This window comes from Drosophila busckii, unplaced genomic scaffold (genome assembly GCF_011750605.1).
Source record: "Drosophila busckii strain San Diego stock center, stock number 13000-0081.31 unplaced genomic scaffold, ASM1175060v1 hic_scaffold_45, whole genome shotgun sequence".
In the NCBI taxonomy this organism is placed as follows: domain Eukaryota; kingdom Metazoa; phylum Arthropoda; class Insecta; order Diptera; family Drosophilidae; genus Drosophila; species Drosophila busckii.
Window position 1 is genome coordinate 29514 of NW_022872755.1, and position 20244 is coordinate 49757.

The window sequence follows — 20244 nt, forward strand, 5'->3', positions numbered from 1 at the left end:
TAGAAATCAAGGCGAGCGAGATGGCGCCATAATGTGCGAGCAGTGCAGCCAAACACCTGTTCGAAGAGCTAGAGCACAAAACGCTGCTTCGCCCCCACTCCACAAACACTCACTCACTCACACTCTCTTTCACACACACATAGCCAAACTCTCAGCAAACCGGTTGCAGCTGCTGCAGGCGCTCGCTTCGTCGTTGCTGGGCTGAGAGCGAAGAGCGTAACATTTTGCGAGCGAGAGACTAGCGCAGCTGCTCTAACGCATTTGGTTGGGTAGGCGAGGGTAGCTGCGTCGACTGCGACGTCGACGTCGTTGGGCCTCAAAGCAAAGGCAAACTGGAAGCGAGCGCACGATTTGCCAGCCGGTTAGTCGTTCAGCAGTCGCAGCGCCGTCAGCATCGCTTGCTAAAACGCGTTACGTTATTGTTGCTATTGTTGTTGTTATTGCTTTTACGTGCATAACAACAACAATACCAAGATACAAAACACAACAACAACAACTCACACTGAACACACACAATTCGTCGTCGTTGTCGTCATCAACATCGGTTCGCCGTCGTCGTTTGTTTAACGCTGTTTTTTGTGGGCCGCCGTCGCCTTTGGATACGAGCAACTTCACCTATGGCGTTATTACACTTACCTGTTCGCGTGTGTTACCCACAACTGTGACAACAACAACAGCACCCAAAGAGTCAAAGAGTGTGTGTGCAAAAGCATCCTGCAGCTGAAACTAAACTTCAAAACATATTAAAGTGCCTTAAAACCAACAGCAGCAGCATCAAAATTCTTTCCGATTTATCGCGCAACTAAATCAACAGCAACAACATTTCTGTTGGCTCAATGCACAGTCTAAGCAATTCTTGAGTTTTGCCTTTGAGTTTTTTCATTTATTTCTCGCGTGTTTTCGTGTGGTTGCCGGTCTATAAGCCAAATATATGGTAATGGCAGAGATTGGTGGCCATTTGGCTCACCAGCTACCATTGCACAATCATAATCACAATCACAATCATCAAACTGGATTACAGCCATCGCTGGTGATGAATCATCACCTGGATTTGGATTGCCACGGCCATGATGTGATCAGTAAGTAAACAATTCAAGCCTACTATAGCTACATATATCCATAAACAAAGCACAAATGCAATAAAAAACGAAACTATAAATTTAACTTGGTAATAGCAGCAGCCGGCGGCAAATTATAAAGAAGCGAAAAAGATGCTAAACATTTAAAATAAATAAAAATTCTTCAGCCACAATGCGCACTATGGAATATTTGGTTTATTTAGTTGATCAACAGCTCTCAATTTCATATATGCTAAAGCAACCTGTCTTATACATTAAAGCCAATAAAAAACACACACATTTATTTGAAAGAACTCTAAGCTAATTTATTTATATGCAATAGTAATTGAAAGCTAATTCGAATCTCAACAAATGCAACAAAAACAAAACTTTAATTGGACAATCTCCACCTACAATAAATACATTTACTGCTTACCCCTCTCTCTCTCGCCCTCTGACATTTAACAAATTATGCAGAATTAATGTCCAATAGTACTTTATATCAGACTCATAGCCACATCATATCATACACAACTAATAAAGCTATTTAAACGAGTTAATGACTTATTTATGTCCCCAGTCAGACAAAAAAACAAATTAGACAAACATACGATAAAAAAAATTTGCAAATTAAATTGTCATTAAACTCGCACAAAAAATAAGTATGCATGTGCATAAAAAAAAATCAAAAGCAAATTAGAGCTAGGCAGTCAGCTGTAAAAAAATGATTTAGTGACATTAAAAACTAATAAAATGCATGAAAGCGTCAAAATATAATTTAGTTAGTTTAGTTGACATTTTGTCGAGCGGCTTAACTAGTGCTTTTCACTAAAATTAAAGCTGATTACTTTGAAAAGTCAAGGCTAACTCGCCAGCTTGTAATTAAAGATTCGCTGATCAAGCGACTGAGCTTTGACCTCTGCTAACTGATTTGCATCTTAACTCAGCAAAGTAATTCTAGTGACTTATTGCAGTAATTTCCTTTAAGAACACTTAGCCTTGTGGCTGCTCTCGCATTAACTTTTAAATGTATGGCCGCTAATTAACAGTTGAATGACATTTTAAATGCTGCGCAGCAATTAAAGCACAAATATTTATTACATGCGATTTAAATTTGACAAATTCTTTGTATCTATGCGCTGCAATTCTAAATTATTCGCATGCATATTTAAACGCCAGCTGCAGACCAAAAGTGTCATTAAAAAAAGTGTACGCGACAAATAGTATACGTATATATATGGTATATACTTTATTTAAATTTTATTGGACGCTAAATTGTGACAAATGTTAGCTGCCAATTTTGTAACCAGACAAAAGACCGCAAAAGCACATGAAAAAATAAATACGTGAGTGAAACCGACAAAAAGAATTACCAGCAAATAAATAAATCAAACATGAGGCAACCAACTCGAGACAGCCAGAAGATTGAATACCCTTGCCCAGGCATATGAATTCCAACTATGTTTGAGTTCAAAAATATATCTATAATATATATATTTTTATATTTATATTCCACGACTTTCATCTATGGCATTAGCATGCGTTTGGATTACAATAGAGAGAAAGGATTATCACTTAAAAAAAAAAAAATTACAACAGCTCTTTATTTAAGAAATCAATTTATAGGGATTTTAATAATAATTGTAATATAACGAATATAAAACAAATAAAATCCACTTAATTGTCATTAACGCAGAAATTTATTGCAAAAGTTCTTTATAACTTCAATTCAATTTATACAATAGATACTTTGTTTCTAATATTTGTTTTTAAGCAAAACATTTACAACAGCTCCAGAGAAAATAAACAAATTTAAAACTATTAATCTTAATTTGTAATTTAATATATTTGTATTATATTTTTATATTTTTAATGCTGCTGATATAATAAATAAAGTCCACATAATTGAATTTGATTCACAAAATTCCTTATAAATTCAATATGAGCTCAAAATCCAATTCTAACTGCTAGCCCACAAATCTAATCAAACTTTAGCAATACCCCAGTTGCAAGTGTATATTGAACAAGATAGTTTTAGTTAAATTGTTTGGTATATGTGCCAAAAAATAAAAATAATAAATAAACGAGCAACACGAAAAATCATAATCATAAACACGTTGCACATAGAACATTGAATTATAAATGAGCCAACACCAGTTACTCACACAGACACACACAACTGCAAAAAGTGCAGTGCGCATTGTAATTTAAATTCTAATTAGTTTGCGCTGCGCACACATTAAACATTTAATGCAACAAAATTTTAATTTGAAAACTTTTCGCCGATGCCAACAAAACTAAAACAGCAAAGTTTCTTTTATTTTTCAATGTGTGTGTGCGTGTGTGTGTGTGCCGAAACTTGCCACAAAGCTGCAAAACTGTGAGCTGTGAGTTTTTAGTTTATATTTGAAATGAAAACAATTTCAGTTTAGTTGGCCATTGCTGTCTCATTCTCGCTCACGCGCTCTCTCATTCTTTTTATTTTTCGCTTGTCGTTTGTCTGTGCGCTTTGCGCTTTGTTTGGTTTGTTGATTTTTGTGCGCCTGTAAACATTTTAATGAGTTTTTCATGTAACAGGCCCATTGGCTTTCGCCACTCCAGCCCCCCGTCTCACACACATACACACTAATACACACACACTCGCATGCATAGATATATAAACAGAGTTGTCAACGCTAACTTCTCAAGTAGTCGTTAAATTAATTAAATATAGTAAAAGACAAAAATATACACAGCGCGAGTTGAAGTTTTGTTTACACACAATCCACGACACATTTCATTTTTTGCGCTAAAGTCATAAATAAAAGTGACAAATAAATAAAAAATATGATTGCATACTTACGAGCGCTTGGGCAAATATTATGCGTGTAGCGCATTTTTAATAGCCCCAGCTTTTGGCCAGAGATTTGTTGTATTTTGAAGTTGTTTATTCTTTTTTATGTGGAGCTCGTTAAAAGTTGACAATTATTTGCGCGCATAAAAATCAGAGATTTTATAGTTTTGCCAATTAGCAGTGGAAAAATAAATGCATAAAATAATGTATGCAAATTAAAGGCTTCGATGCTGTCTGTGTGTGTTTGTGTGTGTGTGTGTTGGCCATAATTTAATTAATATTAATTACGTTTAAATGATGCACAAATTAATTGCATGCTAATTTAAATTGTGCCAGGCAACAAGCTCAACTTGAACAACAAGTTTCGAAAGTTAATTATGAAAAATTGGCTAAGCAAATGTGCAGACGACTTTAAAATGTTTATAATTTTAGAAATAATTTGTCAAAGTGAAGACAATACAAATTAGAAAGGTTGAATGCCACTGACTTGATTCATTTGCTTAGCTAAATATTGTCGTGTAATTAATTAATGATAACTCAACTTTGATAGTCCGCTTAGTCCGTTGAGTAATCGTATTATGTCGTCTAAATGTTTGCCTTAAATGGCCCGAGAGAATGGCACTGGGCTTTAAGCTGTAAGCTACAAATAGTTTTGGCTATATATAGAGAGTGGAGTTGTTGGTTGGCTCTAGCTTATATTTATAAAGTGTTGATTGTGTGACAGCGTCATAAAATGCTATTGTGACTGAGTTGGAATAGATTTGTTTTTGTCTAGCCCCATAAATGTGGCCAACACATCATTAATCTTTTGATGATTGCATATTTTAACTCTGACTGAAATCAAAAGTTGAACTAAGGCTTGTTAAACTCGCACGTCATTAAAAAAAAAAGTCGAGAAGTTCATTGAGTACGCTGATTGCTATATTTTAATTTATTTCCGCTGTGAATCAATTTTTGTGCTTTAACTGCTTTTGATTTTTCGATTTATAGCCAGAGCTCATTATCATTCCTACTACTCTCGTTTCTTTTCGAACAGAAATTAATTTAATTTTTATTAGTTGTATTTTTGTTGTATTTTTTGTCTAATCTGCGAACGGAAATTCCAGGCATAATTTTCTAATTTCACAAACGTTGTTAATTAATGCCAAAATAAAATAAAATCAACATCAAGCGAAGTCAGCAGCAGCTTCCCAGCTAAATTTACCTGAAGCACAAACCTGAATCAAAATCACTAATCAAATACTTTGCTAGCTATCTCAGCTTGTTTGCACACACAGATACACACACACACACACACTCACGTATATAGAGTCCAATGCATTTGAAATTTGTGACATCAGGCGCAGGCGCACAGCTGTCTTTGTCTCTTTGGTATCCCAAGACGACAAACTGTGCCCGCACAGGTTTCGGTTGCAGGCCAAGGAACAAACATATATTGATCTAGTGCCCCGGACCTGGACCTGGACCTGAACCTGGACCCAAGTGCAAAATCAGATAAGAGCTTGCCAGCGAGGGTTCTTGCTGTTTTGGAATTTATGATTTGCGCCTAAATAACTTTATCACACCGTGAAGAGACAGACGACAGTTAGACAGACAGACAGACAGACATATGGCCGGAAACCCGAAAAAATAAAACACACAGCAGAGCAGCAAAAAAACAGAAAAAACAATCAGCAACAAACATAAAATATAGACGAAATTTTTGGCGAGTGGCGCATAAATTTGAAACCAAGGTGGGTGTGCCCGAGCAGAGAATTATTTAAAGGATTCAAACACGACGGAAGCGTGCGATAAAATTTGTGAAATTAGCAAAACTGCAAGATTTATGCCTAAGCTGCCAGCAAGTCTCAATATAATATTATTAGCTTAAGTTGAGTTTATGAATTAATTGTTAAAAGTATTTTAAACTTTAGCCTTTGGATTTTTATGCTTCTTACAATTAGCTCTAAGTTCTATTTTCAAAACCAAGTTTACACTTTTGACCCAATTAAAGCGTTTGTAGCCCTAGCCTTAACCTATGGCTTGTCTGTCTGACCAAATAAGGTGCAGACCTCTGCACAGTGGGCATATTAAAGTAGTCGGCCTATTAAAGCGCCAATTAAATTCTTGTGAGCTGCGACTAAAGTCCAGGGGCCTTGGTGTTCAGTCAAGGTGTCAGCGCTTGTCACTGGAGCGCGGCTACTGTTTGTGAGCTGAGTTTGGTTATATATTAAATTTCAATAAGCAACAACTGCTGAAAGTGTGAGCGAGAGAGCGACTGCGCCTGCATTTTGAGTTGAGTTGCACATAAATCAACAGATAAATAATGCCAAAAAAAAAAATTGGCTTTCGACCACGCCTGTTTATCGCGTGCAAAAGGAAACAACAAGAGAGTGAACAAAAAAAAAAACTGAAATTAAAGCAGAACCAAGCAGCAGCAGCATGAAGTGAGCAGCAGGCGCAGCAGCTATGGAAAACACTCGTGGCTCTCCAGGCGCTCATTAAACGGCGCCTTTTGGCGTCGCATTGCCCCGCTGGGATTTTCGAGGGGTGTGGGGCACCACCCGCTGCGCCATATGACACCTCAACAGGCAGCAGCGAGGTGTGTGCTCAGGTGCATTGGTCTAAGCCACCGCCACCGCACTGACGACAGTTGGCCAGTTTTGGAGCGTGTTGCATGCAACGCTGCGCTGCACGTTGCACGCTGCTTGCTTTAATGGCGTCGTTTTTAAAGCTCTTAACTGTAGTTTGCTGCTCTCTCTCTCTCTCTCTCTCTCTCTTTTTACGAGTGTCATTTTTATAACTCACTGTTAATGACTAATTAAGCAGGCGCTAATAAAATGAAAAGCAGTCTAAACATTAAGCATAGCTCAACAACGAACAACAAATACGCTTAGCAGCAGTTGTAAATTAAAACTACAGCCAAGCTGCTTGACAATGGGCATATACTTTTCAGCAGCAGTGTAGTGTGGCTTGGAACAGGATGCACTGAATGATTTCATGGGCAGTTGCAACTGCTTACATCAAATAGTTGCCGCCTGCGAGGCGCCACCAAGCTCGAGTTCAAATCGGCCGACGTCTGTCTTCGCTCAAAAATCTCAAGCGACACTTGAGGCAGGCGGCGTTAGAAGATGCTGCCAGCAGCATTACACAATGGAGCACAGCACTCTGGCACTCTTACACTTTGTCATATAATATCGCATTACAAGCATCGGTTATTTTTATAAACTACTTGTGGCCAAGCGGCAGCAATTTCGCTTAGAGAGTGAGAGCGACTGAGTGAGCGAGCGAGCGAGCGTATTGAGAGCTCTTAATCTCAAGTGTCGTCTGGCTGGGCAGACGCGGCCATCAACAGGTTGACCGCCCTCTCGACGAGAGTCGCATCAGACCGCTCGCTGTGACGGTCTGACTGGCTGCCTGGCTGCTGGTTGCTGATGATGTCGCCGCCGCGGGGTAACTCATTCAAAATTAGATGATGACGACGACGGCAGCAGGGGGCAGAGGCTTGAGGCTGAGGCTGAGGCTGAGGCAGGCAGACAGTAGCCTAGCCGGCTAATTACCGTTACCTGTAAATATTTTGACTTGCAGCCAGGATTTGTGTGTAACCTACCTGTGCAACAAATTGTAGCTCATTATGTCGAATTGAAATGTTGCCACAGTTACAGTCAAAGAACTGGGCAAACAAGTTGCAACATCAGCAACTTTGTTGTTCGCTCTTTTATGAGCAGCAGCTCGCTGGCTTCTTTTTATGCAAATCGGGGCTCGAAGTTTGTTGACCAAATCAAAAATAGAATATGGTTTATGCAAGAGAAAGAGAAAATGTTTAATTAAATCAATTTAAAGTTTGTCATACATAAAAAGGTTAAATGCACTGCATTGACAAATTATTTAAATGTAAGCCATATTAATCTACGATTTGCATTCAATGCTATATCAAATAATATTAAATAAATTTCTTAACTGTACAATAAAACAAAAGCAAACCAAAATTATGCATAATTCGTCGTTGGAGTTTTGCATTTTGCATAAATCATAGACATAAATCAATGCAAATTGTCAACAGGTTTCAAAACTTGTTCCACATGCTTTCAAAGCTTTCAATATGTCGCAATAAACTTTAAGCAAATTACATGCAAACAATAAGCAAATAAATAAATAAATATATATGTGTTGTTGATGTTGTTGTTGTTGTTTTTGGCATAGCCAGTACCATTCTATTAAGGTAGCCAAGACAAAATGTTGCTCATTATGTTGGCGCTGAAATTAAAATGTTGCTGGGCCAGTTGGCGGATAAGACTGAAAGAAAAGCGTTAAAGCGTCTGCCCTGGCTCTGGTTCTGGCACTGGTAGTCGCAATTTATTTATGAGGAAGTTCCACACACACACACAAACACACTGGGCACAGCGTTTTGTCGCCTAAGTGGGCAGCAATAAGTCTTACACGACGACGACAGCAGCAGCAACAGCAACAGCAACTGCTGCGACGACGACCACACAGCGCCAATGAATCATAGCATCAGGTGTGAGTGTGAGTTTGAGTTTGAGCTCGAGTGGAGTTGGAGCGAGCTCAGGTTGTGCTCATAAAGCAGCCCTACTTAAAACGCTATAAAACCAGCAATTTATATATCCCTCATTGACTAGTTTCCTTTGCAATCAACGCCAAGACACAGAATCCGTGTGTTTGTGGCATTGAAGGCACGAACATGCCGCAGCGGTGCAATGCTCCTTTGAAATTCAAATTTTATGAAGCTCATTAAATATAAATTTGTCGTTCGTTGCGGCTGCAACGCAAGAGACACAACAGCAACAACAGCAGCAACAACAACAGCAGCAGCAGCATCAAGGCGGCTCTGTATACGACACCCAAATAAAATAATATAAATTAATTAACAAAACGAAGCCGAAATGAAGTTAAAATTTGCATGAACAACGCGCCAAGCCTTTGGCGGTCTGTCTGCCCTTAAGCCGCAGCAACAAATCCCCAACTCGAACGCAGTCGCAGTCGCAGTCGCTTGCGTGCGCGTAATCGTTCAGCTTTAGCTATATACACATATATATATATATATATCAATATATATATAAAATGTATAGCGCTCTTGGCTTTAATGAGCAGCAAGTGGCATGCTACACCCTGTTTAGCATTAATCAATAACTAAACTTTTATAATATAATAATTTTTTGTATGGCTGCAAAGTTGTTCAAAAGTTTGCTGGAATTCGCACCATGCGCATGAAACTTGCCGACTGTGGCAAATATGTTGCTAACGCATGTTGCATGCTGCATATTCAAGCAACAACAACAACAGCAACAGTCAATGTTCAAGTGCAAAAGGTGCGCGCATGCGCAACACCAACAACTACAACAACAACTTGAATATAGCTCGAGGGCTCGAAATGCAAACAAGGCAGCTACGTTGTTGCCACACAGCTTCAGCTGCAAGTGGCGCGCAGGGGGGGCAGTTGTAAGCAACTTAAGCGTAAGACTTGAGGCTGCTGGCAGGGGGCGGTTGTTGTTGTTGTTGGTGAGCAGACAGTCTGTTCATGTTTGCGCAATATTTGCGACAAATAAAGCATAAAAACTGTTAAAGTTCACACGCGTCAGGTCAAATATTTACACAAGCCGCCTGCCTGCGAGTGTAGAGACAACAAACAAGTCAGCAACGGCAACCACAGCAATAGCAACAACAATGTGGTCAATACTTTGGCCACACGCAGCAGCAGCAGCAACAAATTACAAATTCAACTATTTTTGGCTAATTAGCCAGCGCTGCAAATGCCAAACGCAATTTATGATAAAATAAATAACAAACTAGTCAAAACACTTGCGTTGTGGCTTAAAGTGGGTGCTGCTGGGTTGGATGGGTGGTGGGGTGGTGTTGGTGTTGCTTGCGCCTTAAAAGGTTAAACTGCATTTTGATTTCCCACTTTGGTTATCATACAAATTTGAATTTTTTTCAATTTGTTGTTGTAGCTTTAATTGCCTTATTTAAATTTTAGCTTTGCCTGTGTTGCTTGGCCAGCTGGCCAGCCGCAGCTTCAGTTTCAGCCTCTCAGACCGCAATTCAAAATACAATTTGACGTTAATTTGACACATTTTGAGCTCGCACTGACGCTGAGCCGTCACTCGCTCACAATGAAACGTCGGCTTTCACCTCTCCTCTGTGTGTGTGTGTGTGTGTGTGTGTAGCACTGTGTGACCCTTTGTTGGGTCTGGGACAGCTCACAAGACGCTGACACTGCTGCCCAGCTGCCCAGATCTGAGTTTTTATTTGGGCCTGGCCAGCAAGCAACGGCGCCTTTTTGGGCCATTGGCGACACTTGTGTTAAAACACCATAAATAAATGTCGCGCGCTTATCGCACTCACACACACACGCACACATACACCCAAGTGCAATCCTGCGTCGGCGTTGCTAAGCACAGTGGTTAGACTTATTTGTTCTAATCAAAAAGTAATGAGTCAAATTGAGCTACAAAGCGTAAGACGAACTCAGCCGACAGTATTGGACGCTGTTAGTCATGCAATTTAAGAATTTGCTAAACAAATAATTCTTATTTAAAAAAGTGTGTCTGCAAATATCAAAAACTAATATTTGAAGAAATTGTAAATTTCTTTAAGATTCGATTTTATCACTTTGGCACCACTGTGCATTATTGGTCAAGACAAATGCGTTGTCAACGCAACCTGCCTAATAACCCATCATGATCATCACTTAGCCCGCGTGTCCGCTCGACGCTCGAATTTGAGTTGCTCTCAGCTCAGCTTCAGCTTGGTTGCTGTTGCTGGTTGCTGTTGTTGCTTGCTGGTTGCTGTTGGCCAGCCGGTTGTACAAGAAGCTCAGGCTCCGGACACTATCTCGTCTTGTCATCTGTCTGCGCGCCAAGCAACACGCAACTCACAGCCGCAGCCGCAGCCACAAGAAGAGGCAAAGAGGCCAGAACTTCGACTTTGCAGCGCGTCGGCATTTTGTTTTGCCACGGACACACACACACACACACACACAAAAAGGTCATTTCCGTTGCTGCTGCTTGCAACGCACAAATATCTCTCCTATGTGTGTGTGTGCGTTGGCTGGCATAAATTGTGTGTTGCAGGCCCATGTCCATTTTGAGTCCAGGCACTCTTTGATGTCGCGGCATTGGCAGCTTCTGCCGCTTGCTGCTTGCTGCTTGCTGCATGTCTCGTATTCAAATTTGGCTTCAATAAAACGACAGCCAACAACTACAAGCATTCACTTCGATCGGCCAATACGAAAATCAAACACTTCAAAGCGACTGCAGCCGACGGCTTCTTTTATATTGGTTGCTATTGCTGTTGTTTGTATTTTGTTGCTGTTGTTGATTTTGTTGTGTGTGTTGTGTTGTTGCTTTGTGGATTGATCAGTTATGTTATACTTATGCATATTTGAGATGAACAAGCGCGTGTCACGCCTAAATTTCTATGCACATCAATGAACAATGAAAATCAATCAATATTTGTTGCTGCCAGACAGTTGAAGCTTTAAGCAGCAACATTTATGCCAAACGCATGAAATATATTTAGTCGCTAATTAATTCAATGCATGTAACACAATATTTTATTCAATTCATTTGATCTTGTGGCGTGTCACGTTGTCATCTTCAGTTTACAGCTATTAAGCCCTTGAGTTGCTCTGAATATCTGCAGCATTGCTCGATGCTCTTTGGTGTTTTATGTAATTAATTAGGCAAATTTATATAGACAAACGTATGTATGCAACTATCGGTTGGTCTGGCGGTGTTGCTTTTTTGATGTGAGAGAGCAAAATGCAGATGACATTGTCATTGTCAAAGCAACTGCTGCACTTAATTAAGCCAACTTAAGATGTACAATCGGAGTGATTGGCCCAAGCTCAAACCCAAATTGCAACAACAACAACACACACACACACACACACAAACACACACACACACAGAGAGAGCGAGACAAAGAGCTGGCCACATAATTGATAGTATCCAGACCAAGGCAAAGCCAAAAGGCAGACAAACAAATCAAAAAACCGCAGAGCTTCCTTTGCTGCTGCTGTGTTGCCCCAGTGGACATTCGGTTTGGGCCAGCCCCAGCCCACGCAAAGCGCTCAAAACAATGGCCAGCGAATGTTGCCTAATCAGTGGCCACCAGTCCACAGTCGTCCCAACTCGTTGTAGGAGCAGCAGCTGGGGCTGTGGCTGTAGCTGTAGCTGTAGCTGTAGCTGTAGCTGGGGTGCGGCTGTAAGGATGTGCGCGCGTATCTACAAAATTGATGAGTCTGTCAAAATGTGAATTCGAGAAATTGAAATCGAAATCGAGAACGAGCGGCATGCGGCATGCGGCACGTGTGTTCATGCCGCTGTTGCCTGTCATCATTAATTTTTAAGCGTTTCGCTTTGCAGGTAACCAAACCCAATCACAAAACAAAAAAATAAAAACAATAACAACAGCAGGACTACAAGTGCTGCTGCTGCTCTTCTGGGAAAAATGACAAATTTTCGTAGAAGTCACGCGTCGATTTGTGTGCTGGAGATTTTTAGGCGCTTAAGTATAAAATATTAACAGTTTCATTTTGTAGCCTATGTAAGTTTGTAGTTTTCGCTAGCATTTTTAGTTGGCTTTGTCATACTTTTTTTTTATATGAGCATGTGAAATTCCGCGGCACTTGCTTTTCAACTGTCAGTGGCTGCGCTTTGTATTTCATTCAACAAATGCGCCATAAATCAAAAGCCAAAACACACAGCACACCACCCCGCGCCCCCCTCAGTTACCTGTCGTTCTCTCTCTGTCTCACTCTCGCTCTCTCGCTCTGTTGGCTTTAAGCCGAAACAGTAGTTGCTTTTGAAATCGCGCGCATATCCGCAGAGCTCCCATAATTTTGCTTTGCCTGCAATCCTTGCAGTGTGTCTTGTATCTTATCGATGCTTTGCATTTTGCATGTTGCTGTTGTCGAGAACAGCAACAACAACAACATGGCTGCAAAACTGATACGAGCGAGCGAGCGAGAGCAAATGAGCCAACCAGCAGCCATTGCCATTGCAAACTGGTTGGCAATTGTTTCGTTTTTTTTTTTATTTTGCAATTTTTTTGTGTGCAGTTCGATTTTGGCCTTTTGTAAGATTGCCGACAACTGATAAGTGATGCTGCTGTATGGTGGCTGCGCATCTTCTTGCCATTGGCCATGTATGCGCCGTGATATGTTTATAGCCCGGCCAAAACGCAGACAGTCGCTCAAATCAATAGCAGCCAGTCGGGCTAGCAAGCCAGCTATCCATCAGAGCTGTCTTTGTTGGCCAAGCTCTAGCTCTGTCTTTGGCTGTAGCTGTGGCTTTGGCTTCCTCGACACGAACGAAACGCGTGTAATTAGATAAAAACGCTTAAACGCGCAAGATACTTGCAGCAGATACGAATTGTGCTTGTTGCTAAATGTTGCGAGACTCTTTCTCAGCTGCATGTTGTAGATTTAGTTACATTTTATCTACTAGCTGCTAAATGTTAACAGTTAACAGCTAGGCAGCAGCAATTTTTTATAGCTAGCCAACTAAATAAAAAAAAGACTTAGACTGCTGAAAACTTCAACTACAAAAAGCTTGAACAAATACTGAGTTAATTAATTTATGTATTACAATCAATATAAATGTATTATTAATATTACTTTCAAGTCAATTTCATAGCTAAATATTTTATGCTCAATGGCTTTTGGGGTTATTAAAAATGTAAGCGCTACAAAAAAAAAGTTTAAGCCAAGCTTACAACAACAGTTGACAGATGGCAGTTTAATTGAAAAATTTATAGTTAAACAACAAAATGTGCACAAAATGGTAAAATAGAAAAATAAGCAAAATTGACACGCAGCATGGCGAGTGCTTCAAATGTTGCAAGTGCGGCTCGTTAAAAGTGAAAAAGCCGCAGCAGCCGCATGTGCCACACCAATTGCCTGCCGTCCTGGCTGCTGCCTGCGCAGTCTAAAAATTCATAGACGACAAACACGAGACTGCAAATTGCATTTGTAACTTCAGCCAGCAGTCAACCAAACGCCTCTCCCCCCCGCCATCAAAATGTGTGCCGCACACACAAAAACGCCGAAAAACGTAACTAAAAATCGAGCAGACCACGGACGTCGACCACGACCACGCGAGCGCAACCCCCACAGCTCCAACTCCAGCTACAGCGCCAGCCCGTTGCTGTTTCAATGCCAAAGCCACCCCCAACAGCAACAACAACAACAACAGTGAATTTTTGGGGGCGGTTTTGGTTAGCACAGCATGCAAAAGATATGCCGCAAAAACGGAAAGGCGCCACCAACTTCGTCAACAGCAACAGCAAAAAAAAAGATACAAACGCAGGAGTTGCGCTTAAATTCCCATTACGACTCGTAATGGCTGCGGTGTATGTGTGTGTTGCTGTTGTTGCTGGGGGGAGTTGGCAAAAGAAAAATGAAAACGCAGTGCGCAGGATCATTAAAGCAGACAAACACCCACACACACACACGCACATTGAGAGATGCACGCACACTAGCAAACAAACAATGAATGCGAAATGTCAGTCAGCAAAAGATACACAGCCTGGAAATTTATACAAAAGAAGCTGTCCAAAAGCGACAGCAGCAACAGCAGCAGCAGCAGCAACAACATTGTGAAGAAAAATGGTGGCCACGCACACAAATCCAACAACAGCAGCAACAACAACAACACATGACTGACTACTCGGGGTAGCTTTATGGGGGAAGAAAGAGCACAAGCGATGCGACTAAAGGCTAAGGCTGAAAATTGTAGCTGGCTTTGGGTTGGGCTCCCCGCCCAATGCTGAACTGAAGGCCGTATGAGCGTGAGTGGCAAACGGGGGGAGGTGGTTGCTTGCTTACTTGGGAAGTAAATGCTGGCGTCTGAACTGCTTGAAGCATAAAAGCAACAAATATAAAGGCACGTAAAGAAATAAAGTCGCACAGCACCAAAAAAATATAAAAAAGAAAGAGAGAGCGAAAAAAAATGTATAATGCCAGCAGCAGCAGCAGCAACAACAACAACAACAACAACAACAACAACAACAACAACAACAACAGCAACATTGAAACGAAACGGGCAACGGCAGCAACTTGTCTGCTCCGCCTTTATAAATAATTCATAGACACAAGCTGCGAGTGCGAAAGATACGCAATATCTACACACACACACATAAAGCTGCGTGTTTGTATGTGTGTGTGCGCACAACGAAACATTTAAAACGTGCTAAACGCGCGTCAAAGTTTTTCTTAATTTTTCAACAGGCAAAAAAAGTTTTTCCTGTTGCAAAAGTTTGTTTTGCTGCTATTTTTTTCTTGCTGCCAAGGCTTATAGCACACACACACACACACTCGTACATAATGTGCCAATGATTGCATTGATTTTTTTTTTCGACTAACTCTCCCCTAACGTACAGTGCTTCAAACTTTTGGCGCTTTCAATGGCCCAAAGTTTTTGCTCTTTATATAATTTTTCCTTTTTCTCGGTGCTTCTGCTTTTGTGCCAAGTAGCAACTTAAATACTTGAAAATTGCGCTTAGTCTGGCAGATTTATGAATTTTTCAAATGTTTTCGCATAAAGTTTATTTCCCTTGGATAAACACACAGCCTTGTAGTCCTTTTCCCCCCGCACACTACTTGCTGCTTGCTTTGGTGCCGTAGATTATTTCATAACAGTTTGTTAATTAGCGCCATCTTTGTGTTTCTAGTTTTGTTTACAACCAAGACTTTGGCTTAATTGGCTAAAAGTGCAGACGCAAACAGTTAAAAGCACGTGCCAAAGTCAATTTGGCGACGGCTTTAAAATGCCGACGGCTATTGGATTTTTGAATTTCGATTCCAATTCGATTATTTAAATTTAAATATTTGTTATAAAGAAAAGTGCGCTGTTACTTAAACATATATGAATTATATTTAATTATATTTTTTATATCAATGCCAAATATCAAGTTACTTAGCTATTTATCGAGCTGTTGCAATTGATCGTTCTATGTAAATTACGTATACGCAGCTAAACTTTTGCAACGCATTACTAATAAATTTCCATTTTACTTGCAGAAAAACAAAGATTGTCGCATTGTGTAGGCTGTGGGGGTCAGATTCATGATCAGTATATACTGCGTGTGGCGCCCGATCTGGAGTGGCATGCAGCTTGCCTCAAGTGCCAGGAATGCAGGCAGTTTCTGGATGAAAGCTGTACGTGTTTTGTGCGCGATGGCAAAACCTATTGCAAGCGTGATTATGTTAGGTAAGTTAACCATAACCGACTGAGATATGCTTAGCAACACGCGCTATGTGAAACTTGCTACACATGCTCATAAGTTGGCAAGATCATGCGCTTGACCGCCTTTGAAAAGTATAAAAATTGTAGCAAACCAGCATTGAATCGACAGTTAGCTGGCTTGTTAGCCATGTTAATTAGAAACAGCTTGCAAACTAATCGTGTTTGGCGTAAATATAAGCACATTCTGAATTTGTCAGCTGTTGATGGCGGCAGATGGTTTAGTTTTTATTTTTGGTTTCATCATTGCCAAATGTATGACGTGCTGGAGAAATAAAAACCAACAGTTTGCTCTCTGTCTGCGATGCCAACTACTTGTGTTTGTGCTGTGTAAATCTTTGAATTATTGATTAGCACGTGCAAAGCTATAAATTAACACTTTCCTTGCACAAATGATTGATGTAGACACGCGGCAGAAGCCGCACAAAAAAATAAAGTTTGTTATTTCGTTGCTGCTTATTATGTTGAATTTTTGAGTTTTTAATAGTCGTAAACAAGTTGCTTGGCACTTGAACTTACTCAAGGCTTCACACTCATGACTGTATATATAAATAACAAAATAAATATTTAAGCTAATCATGGGACTATAACTTTGTTACTTTTGCAGGTTATTTGGTACAAAATGTGATAAATGCGGTAACTCCTTCAGCAAAAATGATTTTGTGATGCGAGCCAAGACGAAAATCTTTCACATTGAATGCTTTCGTTGCTCAGCGTGTGCCCGACAATTGCTGCCAGGTAATGAAGTTTGTCTTATTATTGTTTAAACAGCGCCTTAGTCAATGTTTATTTATTTAGGCGATGAATTTGCGTTACGCGATGCGGGCGCGCTGTATTGCAAGGAGGATCATGATGTGCTGGAGAAGTCATCGCAGAGCAGCCTAACAACATCGTCTGTGGAGAGCAACAACAACATTAGCAGTAGTAATAACAACAATACAAATCTTAGCAATAATAATCATTCCAGTGAATTGGGTTCAATGTCAGGTGAGTGTTTATAGTCAAAGCACTTGACTTAGACTAGACTAGACTAGACTACAGTTCAATTAGCCCAAATTGCAAGCGATTGAGTTGAGTTGAGTTGAGCAAAGCCAATTAGGCTAAATAGCTTCAGGCCCCTTTGGCGTCGGGCAGTACAAAGCGTTTGCGCTCGTGTTTTGTTCTTAGAAAAACAGCGTTACATCCTTGTAACGCGATAAAGTGTCAATAGAAATCGGCAAACGTCAAACAATGTACGACAATTGTCAAACCATATCGTCAACATAATCTCTCATTGTTTAAACTGAACGACGGAACAGACCTTATCAACAAGCGGCGGCGTTGTCAAAAGCTCCAAAGCAAGCTCCGAGCGTGTGTGCGGTCTCCAAAGCGCTCCAAGGCAATTTGCAATAGGTGTTGCAGGGGCAGCAGCCGCTGCACTGAAGCATGGAGCAGTCAAACAAACATTGTACAACTTCTTGGGAATTCTCTCGCTCTCTCGCACAGTTTTGTTGTCATTCAGATCTTGGCTTGAATTGGCCTGTTGATCAATCAGCCCAGCTCACTTGTCTGGGGGACCCCATTCATAGTTCCCACTTATGTGTGGCAGCTGCTGTTTGCTTTCTACTCGAAGCTGGCATGCAGCCTGACTTAGCAGCAAGTGTTTGCCAAGCTGCGGCACGTTTTGAAGTCTACTCTCGAGCAATGGACAGTGCTAGTTCCAACTAGATTTCCATTCTCAATTGCGAATTGTTTAATTTGCGTAAAAGTATTTTGCGAAAAACTGCCAAAATGTTGCTGACAGCATCAAACGTGCAACGCCGCCGCCGCCGCCGACACCGCGATAAGCATCAACGATCTCTCTCTCTTTACCAATGTGGAGTGTCGTGCGATCAAGAAATTAGATAACGAACAACAACTTGTCAAGAGGGTTGTGAAACACGACTTAATTACGCAGCCAACGCCCCAAGTGATCTCAAGTCAATTTAAGGCAAGGACGTAGGCCATTAGGCTACAACATTTAACAGCAAAGTTGCAGCCCCCTTTTTAGACTTAGACTACGCTCTTGACTAAAGACATTTATTTTGCGGTCTGCGCAAAAGAATGCGCACAATTTTATCAACGCAACTTCAAAGTGTTTACAAAAATAGCTAAATATGCCTTTCTCTCTCTCATTTTGCTCTACAGATTCCGGCAGCGAATCGGGCTCACATAAAAGTATTAGGGAAAAACGACCCTCGGGTCCATCGGATGGCAAGCCGACTCGCGTACGCACCGTGCTGAACGAGAAGCAATTGCATACGCTAAGGTAAGTCCTCATTCCACTGAAGCTATAAACTTGACTTCACATTTGCTTTTACATTAGAACCTGCTACAATGCGAATCCGCGACCTGATGCGCTCATGAAGGAGCAGCTGGTGGAGATGACGAGCCTATCGCCGCGCGTCATACGCGTGTGGTTCCAAAACAAGCGCTGCAAGGACAAGAAGAAGACCATTCAAATGAAATTGCAAATGCAGCAGGAGAAGGTAATTGTTCGTATTCATTTTATTTGTGCTCTTGCTTATGCGTTTTAATTTATTAGGAGGGACGCAAGCTGGGCTATGGCGCCATGCAGGGCATACCCATGATTGCCAGCTCGCCAGTGCGTCATGACTCGCCTCTGAATCTGCAGGGTCTGGATGTGCAGACATATCAACCGCCATGGAAAGCCTTAAGTGATTTCGCCTTGCACGCCGACTTGGACAGCAACGGAGCCATCAATACACATACGCCTGCATTTCAGCAGCTGGTCAACCAGGTAGGCAACAACAATCATTCAGCTTATTGCTCCAGCAATCTCTAAACGTTTCGTTTGCTTTACAGATGCACGGTTATGACTTGAATGGCATGCCAGTGATGCCGCCGCATCCGCCGCCACAGGGACCACATCCGGGCTTGCCGGGCCAGCAAATGAATGGACCACCTGGTGGCAGCAGTATGGACTCGGGCATCACGTCACACCATCATCCGGATAGCACAGACTCGTATGTGACATACCTGGAGAGCGATGACAGTATGCAAGGCAGTCCGTAGACCCAAAACGTATCCGAATCTAATCGTAGCTTCTTTTGTTGCTCCACCAGAATCCAAGCTGGCGCTGACGCCATCGTCCTCATCATCCGCATCGGTGGCCACATCGATCTCCTCGCCGCCGTCGGCCAATCAGTCGGCAACGGAACAACTCATGCAAATGCTGCAGAAAGTTACCGGCTCGCCGGCAACGGTACTCTGAGCGCAAGCCCATCTTTGGCTTCATCTCAAGCATTTAATGGGGCAATGGGGCAATGGCGGCAGCGACGGCGAGGATGCGGCTGTTAAACAGCGCGAGCAGCTCGCAGGCTTGGCTTGGCATTGGGCTTGTGCAATGTTCTCGTCTCATTTTTGATTCGGTGCCAACAAATAGTCTGTGGGCTCCCGATTCTACTTACTAGTGGGTGGTGTGGGGTTGGGTGTTCTTGGGAATTGTAATAAAGGGGGGTGGGCGAGTCAGAGTTTCCTTGTTATGTAATATACATTTTTGTTGTTCTTATTTGTCGTATTAAATTAATTAAACAAACTCAAATGCTCACATACTTGAAAAGTTTTAACAATAATTTCGCATTAATAAAATAAAAAACAAATGCAATGAAAATAAAGATGGTCAAGTAGGGAATTACATTAAAAAAAAACACACACACACACAAATTGTACATAACTTTTATAAATTGCAAATATGTATATTTTTAGCCACAGCAAAAATAAAAACGATTCAAAAATTCATATGCGTAAATTACATTGCAAAAATCAAGAAATTTACTATAAAACAAAAAATAAAAAACGACAACCTCGTGTGTATTATACGGCATAATTATATATATATATATATATCTATATAAAAATTTATATATAAACTGACAAGTAAAGTAAACAAAACAAAAAACCACGCACTTGGCAACTTGTAAATCGAATTCGAAAACTGCAACTACATTAAGTTAATAAATTGTATTGCAAAATGTAATGACAAAATAAGAAAATTAAAAACAAAAAAAATAACAGCATTGCAACGTAAGTGAGAAACTGTAACTAAATCTAGACTTATTTGTTAGTT

General features: G+C 40.9%; 1 protein-coding gene across 1 annotated transcript; it reads left to right on the plus strand.

The window, feature by feature from the left end:
• The first annotated feature begins 382 nt into the window (after positions 1-382).
• LOC108598384 (insulin gene enhancer protein isl-1) lies at positions 383-19802 on the plus strand. Its single transcript, XM_017985006.1, has 9 exons — positions 383-1079; positions 15914-16103; positions 16744-16874; positions 16935-17123; positions 18303-18423; positions 18481-18643; positions 18700-18915; positions 18981-19170; positions 19241-19802. Exons 1-9 carry the CDS (start codon positions 932-934, stop codon positions 19387-19389), a joined length of 1497 nt encoding a protein of 498 aa, XP_017840495.1. The 5' UTR covers positions 383-931; the 3' UTR covers positions 19390-19802.
• Positions 19803-20244: the final 442 nt, after the last annotated feature.

Bases quoted from the DNA above. Each gene is read 5' to 3' on its own strand.
- LOC108598384 (XM_017985006.1), top strand. From the start codon at position 932: ATGGTAATGGCAGAGATTGGTGGCCATTTGGCTCACCAGCTACCATTG. The intron at 16,875-16,934 runs GTAATGAAGTTT...TTATTTATTTAG, and splicing joins TGCCCGACAATTGCTGCCAG to GCGATGAATTTGCGTTACGC. The intron at 18,424-18,480 runs GTAAGTCCTCAT...CTTTTACATTAG, and splicing joins AAGCAATTGCATACGCTAAG to AACCTGCTACAATGCGAATC.